Source organism: Lithobates pipiens, unplaced genomic scaffold, assembly GCF_037356315.1.
Source record: "Lithobates pipiens isolate NorthernLeopardFrog02 unplaced genomic scaffold, aLitPip1_a1.2 Scaffold_25, whole genome shotgun sequence".
In the NCBI taxonomy this organism is placed as follows: domain Eukaryota; kingdom Metazoa; phylum Chordata; class Amphibia; order Anura; family Ranidae; genus Lithobates; species Lithobates pipiens.
Window position 1 is genome coordinate 226,746,582 of NW_027507787.1, and position 9,547 is coordinate 226,756,128.

A 9,547-nucleotide genomic window follows, 5' to 3' on the forward strand; every position below is an offset into this window, starting at 1 on the left:
CTCCAGCAGCATGCACCCTGTGGTGGCGAAGAGCCTGCTCATTATGATCCAACCAGGCTACCGCATCTTTAGCTGACTCAAAAAACTGTGCATGCCCCTCCGCTGTCACTTGTAGCTTGGCTGGGTAAAGCATGGTGTAGGGCAGTTGTAGAGCTCTCAGGCGTTTCTTCACCTCACCGAATTTTGCCCTGGCCCTCTGTCATGACATGTCCCCAGTCTGCCTGTGTAAACAGATCAATCTTTCCCCTCTGTATCTCCTCCGCTGTATCAATAGCTTCAGGGCCCTGCAGCTTTTGAGCGTAATACAGAATGTCCCGGTATTGCTCCTTACCCTGAGTCTTTGGAGCTCTTCTGCTACCTCCCTCTCTGGGTTTATCTGCATGCTGCAGAGTGCGCTGTGCCATGGCCGCCGACACTGTGGCGCCATCTTGGGAGTCCGGTCCCGCCATCTCCAACGGGCCTCTGTGGGTCTTCCCTCGGGTACAGAGGGCCGGCGGTGGGACCGGGAGGTGCTGGTGTTCGGTAGCCAGCTGGGAAGCTGAAAAAAGCAGGATTGTGGCTGCCGGGGAAGGATCGATGAGCGGATCAGGCAGGAGCTGTGAGAAGTACGTCCTCTCACATGCCGGTCTTGGCCACGCCCCTGGCAAATATTTATTTAATGTAAATCATGTTCAATTTGCTTTTTATATTTTTGATAGCATTAAAAATATCTTTGTTCCTCAAAGAGTAGACAAATGGGTTGAGCATTGGGACCACAGCTGTATAAAGCAAGGTCAGCAGCTTGTCCAGTTCCTTAGAACCTTCAGATTCTGGTTTACCATAAATTATAATGATTGGAGCATAGAATAATATTACTGTAGTGAGGTGGGAGGTGCAACTGGAATAAGCTTTCAGTCGGCCCTCCGAGGAGCGAATTTTTAGTATGGTGGAGATGATGAATACATAGGAGGTCATAATAAGCAAAAAAGGGACAGATACCAACAGTGCATCCTGACATAACATAAGTATGGATCTGCTTGTAGCATCACTAGAGGTTATTGCATATAGCTCTTTCTGATCACAAAAGAAATGGTCAACATTTTGTGGGAGACAGAAGGACAAAAGAGATGTGGCTAACACATTGACTGTTGAATTAGTTATTGATATGAGCCAAGGGGTTAGAGCCAATGAAATGCATATATCTTTACTCATGAGTAAGGAATATTGTAACGGCTTACAGATTGCCATATATCGGTCGTAGGACATGGAGGTCAGTAGAAACATATCACAACCAGCTGACAATGAGAAGAAGTACACCTGAGTCATACAGGCAGAGAAAGACATCCAGTGGTCATTTGTTAGGAGTATGAGGAGCAGTTTTGGAAGAGTAACTGAAGCATATATAACATCACTAATAGCAAGATTACTCAAGAAGAAGTACATTGGAGTATGGAGCTGGGGAGCCAAACACACCAATACAGCAATGGTCATGTTTCCAAGAATAGTCATCAGATACATCAATAGAACTGCAGTAAAAAGGAAACATTGTCCAGTTTGAGGGAAGGAAAATGCTGAAATGTAGAACTTATTTTCTGTACTGTTATGGCATTCCTCCATCTTCCTTGAATGGAAAAAAATATATATAGTTGTAACATTTAAAATGTAACTAATATGAAAAAGATTATTTTCATAAAATATGCTTTCCATTTACATACTAACCTATAAAATAGATGCATGGCCAAAGCTTTTTTGTGAATCGGTGTCACGCCACATTCGGCTACCTATCACATTTTGCTACCTGCTGGAGTGCGCATGCACGACGCTGCCATATGCGTTCCAGCACAGGGCCCCTTGTGGGCTCTATGTCCACTTGGATGGTGGGGCTTGAACCTGGACTCAGGGGTGTTGGCACAAAACTCTCACAAGCACAGATTGCCACAGTGTTGGAACGCATATGGCAGCGTCACGCATGCGCAGTCCAGAGTGTAGCCAAATGTGATGGGTCGCCATATGTGATGAAACACGGGCTCAAAGAAGATGAGAGGCAAGACTCCAAAGCAGCAGCAGACAAAGTAAGTGTTGATTTTATATGTTTACTGTATAGGGTGCAGTGCCAAAATCCACAGTCTGTATTTCTTCCATCAAATAAAGGATAATGACACTACTGTGTTATCCAGCCACCATCAATGCACACTCACCGACTTCCAAGCTGCATGTATGTAAGCAGTAAACAACGCATGTAAATCTTAAAGCCAACAAGCTCTGTAGGACTTCCCCTGTAATATAAGCTGAGTGAACCTCCTCTTTAGAAAGCCATCCACACTTAACCACTTACAGACCGGAAGATTTTCCACGTTAATTACCAGGCCATTTTTTTGCGATACGGCACTGCGTCGCTTTAACTGAAAATTGTGCAGTTTTGCAATTTTGTACCCAAACAAAATTGACATCCCTTTTCCAACAAATAGAGCTTTCTCTTGGTGGTAGTCATGCTGTCCTGCCACCGTATAATGACAGCGGCCGGTCAGCAAGTGGTTAAACAGAGTAGGGAGAAAAAAAGCTCATAAAGCAGAGCCACATAAGGACTATAAGGACTATATAGTGTAGAATTTTACTAAAAGGATCAATCTTGCATTACATAAAGTAAAAAGGCATATAGATACCATATATAGCTTTGAAATAAAATAAAAAAAACGAAAGAAAAAAATCCATATCCAACAACATAGCAGTAAAAACAATAGGAATAGAAACCATAGGAGTATCCTCACTAAGGTGACCACTGATCCAGGAAATGGAAACTTTAGCAAGACTCCAGCACATAGCTCTGCTTCCAGCGCGTTTTGTGCTATAGCGCTTCTTCAGGGCACTCAACCCCTGAAGTGTCCCCTGAAGACATGCTATTGCACAAAACACGTTGGGGAAGAGCTATGTCCTGACGTCTTGCTGTGATGATTTTAGCTGCTATAATTTCTCTTACAAAGTTTTGGGTTTGATAACACTTTAGTGAAATACATTTATATAACTTCTGTACAACCTTTGCCAAACTATCATTTTGTTGTTTGCATTTTTTAGTTTTCCCCCTTTTTTGTTTTCCCCTTTATTCCTATTAAAGCCCAGCTGAAATAAATATTCAATAGATAGATTCCTGTGAGTTTGATCTCTATAGGTTGAGATCCAATCCTTCTGGTAAGAGGCATGTGTTTATGTGGGGCAGGCACCTTGCTGAAGCACTCTTTATTCATACAGATCCCTTGTGCCAAAGTCAGAAGTGACGAAACACGTCAGTCAAATGGCAACACTGCGACTGTATGCTGAGGCTGGGACACTGATCTGGCGTTTAGCAAAGCAAGCAATGGTGAGATCGCAACACAGAGGCGCCTGGCATGTCTTGTACCATGTTACAAAAAAGGCTGTTTTTAACTAAAATGTATGTACGTGCAATATATATTTTAAATATATCAATCTCTCAAAAGATTTTACTCTATTGCTCTGTTTCTTCCTCTGTTCTTTACATGTTGAGTCAAACCCAGGCATGTGAACGGAGTGTGGCGTTTTACAGCAGCTGTTCAATCTAATCCTTTAGCTTTTTTCAAACATGAGAGTGAATGCCAATATCATCTGGTGAGCTTGTTTCTTAACAGGAGTTGATCTCCCATTTATCACTGTGGTGGAGGAATTGGTGTCATCATATATACACATATATATATTTTTTGCACTCTTCAAAAGGACTGATTTTTTGTGTGTGGATTTACAATTTTTTTTTTACTATTTATTTGAAGATATTTATTTGATTTGTCTTTTTTGACATGTTTATTGTTTGAATTTATGAGCGCTACTGTGGAATATTATATATATATATATATATATATATATATATATATATATATATATATATATACATACATATATATATATATATATATATATATATATATATATATATATATATACAAATATATTTATGTTTTCATCTTATGTTATTTTTTTTGTGATTTAAGTAGCAGCACTATTATCTGATATTTTGAATCATAAGCGCAGTGCACTTGTATTTAACTCTGTATTGTGAATCACTTTTCAATGATTGAGCACTGATTATTGGACTACTTTTTCAATATATAATTTTCACTGTGAAATGGATATATTTTGATTGATCTTTTGCTTTTTCACTGGTATTGTTTGATATTTAATGTAATTTGTGAATATATGATTATAAGTTTGCTTACTTATATTTTACATATATGAATTAGTCGTGTATTCAAGGCTTACATAAGTAGCAGCACCGTTTCTGTTTTTCAATCACTTAATTTTCCATGTATTTTGGGTGAGCAAAAAATACATATATTTTTTATATTATTAATAATATGTCTTGTAAGCTCTTGTTAGACATTTTTAATCACAGGTGATAAACGTTCATTTGGAAACAGCTATTCACCATTTTCCATTCTTGGTCCCCCAAGCCTTGTAAACATTACACCTATCCTCTTATCCTCTTTCCCTGCTGTCTTGAAGTCCACATACACAAAAGTTGTGGTTTATGGGGAAATGTAGGTGATCAGATGGTGTATGTATAAAGGAGAATGCAGAAATGAGCTACAGAAAAGCAAAATATACCATGGCTCGATTTTGTTTTGTTTTTTATACCATCTTGTCACTTATCATTTTTCAAAAAAGGTAAATATAGAAAATGGAATGCCAAACATCTATTAGAAAGGAATGTTTAAGCAGGAGTTTGGAAAATTCATAATCTAAAAATATTCATTTTATGCTCCATTAATTAAGCCTATTGGCAGCAAGCATCCCACATGTCCACATTTTGCACATCCCCTTCCCCAAAATCATCATCATGTTACTCAACCCCATGACAAGTGACTATAGGATAAAATGACTGCTGAGGTTCTGCTAACTTAATCATCTCCCCATCCACTAGACTGTTGATCGGATACTGGTGAGGACATCCCTCTGCTTTCCACTCCTGGAAGCAAACTCCAAGCTCCAGACTGACAATATTGTACAATACAACACCATAGTGATGACCTTTCTATCTCAGTTTTGGTTCATGTATGCAGGAAATGAAACAAAAATTATTTCATATACCTACACCAGAAATATATAAAAACTACACCTAAGTATTTCAATTACCGTAACAAACAGCAGAAATAATTTGGGTTTTTAGATGCAGATCTGTTTCTACCTGCTTTATTTAAGTACATTCATGAACTATCAAAGGTTCATAGTTAAACCCATATCTCAATCATATTTTTAGGTATCTCTAAATAAAAAAAATAAAAAAAAAAAAAAAGAACGCTGTGCACATAAGGGTTATAGCTAGAAAGCTTTCTTGCAAACCTTTTATTTTGTTATGGACAGAAAATATTACCTGACAGCATGACACACACTTAGAGGATCACAAATGTCTGCTTATGTGGTGATGAGATATATAAAGAGCATCTGAGGCCTAAGGGAGGACATAGATGGCACCTCAGTGGGATTAAGATACAAAATAGAAATCATTGGGAATAATGATGCACTTGTGAATTAAATGATAAAGCAAAAGAAAAAAAAAATATTCCAATTTAGAAGCAAATCAGATCCAGTCTGACATTAGGTACATTAAGGGTAAGATGAGGGATTTGGATCAGATTCGGATCTGCAGCTTCTGTGGGTGATGATAGTGCCATTGTCTTTCATGAAGTCAACCGATATCTTGGGGGCAGAGAGGGGCAGATCCTTAGATACAGAATTGTATTCTACCTTGTGGCCAAGAAGCCGGCACAATGTATTATGGGACGCCATGATTGGTCTTATGTCCCTTCTGCCTTACAAAGTATGTTTCAATATGGTCATCACCATAATGCATTGTAGCCAATATGGTTATGAGAGGCCCCACATGACCTGAGGAATATGATGCTACAGTACGAAAGGGATTAGTGAACATTTTTTCATTTTTTCCCTCTTTTCATTTATATAACTAAGATGTTACAATACTTGTTCATGTACAGATGCTATCCATTATAGATTGTAATAGTTGATCACATTCAGCTAGACTTGTTTTCTAATGTTGAAGACATTTGGCTACTTTTCAAAGCATAGTCTTTGGTTCTAATGGGTGCCCCCATCATACCCCAGAATTTATACCACACAGGTACCCTATTCACCATAATTTGCTAAACCCCCATGGAATGTGTCAAGTAAGATGTTGATTGTCCAAAACGAGGGATGTGATTCAAGTTTGGGTCAAGGTAGAGTTAAACCTTTTGCATGTCCTCTGTTCAGGAGAACAGCAAACTATTTTGTTCATTTTCCTGTGCACCCAACACTAATTACTGTAATGTGTTTCATAAACTGTGAACTGTGATCAGGGGGTCTTTTATGTTCAATAATGGGGGTTTGTAAATGTGCCAGCCCCCTTCCTATAAAAGTCAACTTTCCCACCAACCTTCTAGAAGTCAGTTTGTGTTGGAGTTGGATTCACAGTAAAAAGACTTAAAGTGGAATTCAGGGCTATACCTAACTAATCTTAAAAATGCTCCTTCCCTCTCCTAATTCCTACGATGACTAATCTGTGTAAGAAAGATCTTTATACTTCCAATTTGTCCGGCCAGTGTAGGCACATGATCTGGCAAGGGAGAGGAGAGGGCATGGACAACAGCTGGGCCATAGGAGCCTATAGGTGATGTCACCACTCCCAGGCATTGCCAACTGTTGGCAAGATCTGAGGGAGGTTTAAATGTCTTCAGCCCCAAAAAGTTTTACCCCCCTTCATGACCAGGCCATTTTTTGCAATATGGCACTGCATTATTTTAACTGACAATTTGCGCAATTGTGGCCAAATAAAATTGATGTCCTTTTTTCCCAGAAATAGAGCTTACTTTTGCTGGTATTTGATCACCTCTGCGGTTCTTATTTTTTGTGATATAAACAAAAAAAGACCGGCAATTTTTTACATTTTTGTTTTAATTTATGCAATACAACACATCCAATAAAAAAATTTAAAGAATCAAATTTCTTAATCAGTTTAGGCCAATATGTATTCTGCTACATATTTGTGATAAAACAATTCCAATAAGTGTATATTGATTGGTTTGCACAAAAGTTTAGCGTCTACAAACTAGGGAATATTTTTATGAATTTTTTTTTTTTTTTACTAGTAAAAGCGGCGATCAGTGATTTTTAGAGGGACTGTGACATTGCAGTGGACAAATCAGATACCTAACTGACACTTTTGACACTTTTTGGAGACCAGTGACACTGATACAGTGCTCAGTGCTAAATAACATGCACTGTCACTGTACTAATGACACTGGCAGGAAGGGGGTTAACATCAGGGATGCTCAAAGTGTTACATGTGCTTCTAGGGAGTGCTTTCTAACTGTGGGGGGGGGGGGGGGGGGGTTGCTGTGACTGGAGGAAAACAGAGATCCGTGTTTCTACTTAGCAGCTCCACCTTCCTCCCTCACAGAATGGTGGTCTGCCCTGTTTACATAGGCAGACCGCCTTTCTGCCTCTCTTGTGAACAACCAGCGGGTCCCGGCAGCCATCACGGCTGTCGGACATGCTGATTGTCTCCCGTTGTGTTCAATCACAGCAAGAGGGAGTCCACCATGTGGGAGCCCTAGACTCACTGCATGAAATCACGTACCTGCACAAAATTTTGTGCAGGAGGGCCGCTCTGCCACAGTATATCTGCGTGGGGTGGTCCTTAAGTGGATAATATCACTTTAAATGCATTTCCCAAGTCTGTAATTGGGGGAATTAGTGTTTTCATCAAGTCTCAAAAAAATGGAAGGCCCTCTTCCTGATACACAGTATTTCTCCACATTTGTTTTCTGCATTCGTACAAGTCCCCCATGGCAGTGCCAAGTTCTTCATGGCCCTTACTTGACAATCCCATGCCTATTGGCCTTGAAAATGTCCAGAATTGATTTCCAAGATTTATCTCCCATTTGCTCTTCACTATCTGAGACCAATCAACTTCTGAAAGTTTTTTAAACCTGACCCTGTTTTAAATAGTAGGCTCAGTAGATGACTGCACTACACACCCCTAGCCATCCTAGGGGTTCATCTGAACACTGTCCTACTTCAGCGCTTTGACCTTCTTTTCCCCTCTCCTTTCTTGACCTCCCCCTCTTCCCTTCTCTTCCTCACCCCTGCTGCACAGCTTACCTGCACACTCTCCTGCTTAGTTGCATTTATTGGCTCCAAGGATCATGCCGCCCACCTCCTCGCACCATGGCTGTCGGGCTAGACATTAAGTTTTCCTCTCTTAATTGTAGAGGATTTAACAACCCAGAAAAGCGACAGATTCTACACCACTTTCACAAGGCCGGCTCGAAAGTTCTATTACTACAGGAGACCCACTTTAGGACCGATAAGGTGCCTTCTATACCAGATAGGCATTACACGTCATGGTTTCACAGCACGAACCCCCTTGCCAGTTCCAGAGGGGTCTCGGTGGCTTTTCATCGCTCCTTTACTCCACATGTGCTTGCAAGCGACATAGACCCTAATGGAAGGTTTTTATTTTTGAAATTACAATATCTTGAAAATGTATTAACTATTGCCAATGTTTATCTCCCCAATCAGAATCAACTCCAATTCCTGTGCTCCGTGACCGTTCGCCTCAAATCTTTTGGAACCGCTAATTTGATCCTGGGAGGCGATCTGAATGTCCCTCTTGTGCCGAGACTCGACTCCTCCACTGGTAAGTCTCACCTGTCACCCACCTCGTTGTCCAAACACAGGGCCACCCTAGCGGACATGACATTGGTAGACACCTGGAGACTACTACACCCTTCTGACAGGGATTACACCTATTACTCCCCTGCACATAACTCTTACAGTAGGATAGATTTCATTCTCCTCAGCCAAAACCTTCTAGACTTTGCCCCTCACTGCGAGATAGGGGTATGGCTGTGGTCGGATCATGCCCCAGTACACTTAACCCTCGGGAATCTACCTCGCTGCCCTCGTCGGGGTACGTGGAGGTTGAACGACAACTTGCTGACTGATACATTATGCGTTTCAGAGGTGTCTCAAGCAATTACGGATTTCACTAATGAGACTAGCAACATGACCAAGTGGGAGGCCCTGAAATGCGTCATTCGCGGTATTTTTATACAACACGGTTCTAGGTTGAAACGAGCGCGTACGGAGGATATACGTCGACTTTTCTCCCGGATAGCTTCCCTGGAAGCCTCACACTCTAGACTCGCGGACCCTGACGGAACTCTCTAACGTGCGACGGGACCTGCTTCAGATCTTCTCAGCAAGATCGCTGAACGCATATCATAAAAGCCGCCACACCCACTACTCGCAGGCAAACAAATGCAGAAAGCACCTTGCACGCGTTATCCACCCTAGACAACGGAGGCAAAACATCCCCTACCTCTTCTCCTCTGCCCAACAGAAGAGGTTCCGGAATTCCGAGATTGTTTCGGAATTCAGGGACTTCTATTCCTCCCTATACAATCTCCCCCCCCCCGAGTACCTCTTGTTCCTCCACCTCGTCGTCCGATTTGAAGCAATATATTCAAGATACGGCCTTACCCACCATTTCTTTAACCGATAG

At 41.0% G+C, this 9,547-nt stretch overlaps 1 protein-coding gene across 1 annotated transcript; it reads right to left on the reverse strand.

Annotated features, from left to right (window-relative positions):
* Positions 1–651: 651 nt before the first annotated feature.
* On the reverse strand, positions 652–1,596 carry LOC143930003 (olfactory receptor 1J21-like). Its single transcript, XM_077453911.1, has one exon. It carries the CDS (start codon positions 1,594–1,596, stop codon positions 652–654), a length of 945 nt encoding a protein of 314 aa, XP_077310037.1.
* Positions 1,597–9,547: the final 7,951 nt, after the last annotated feature.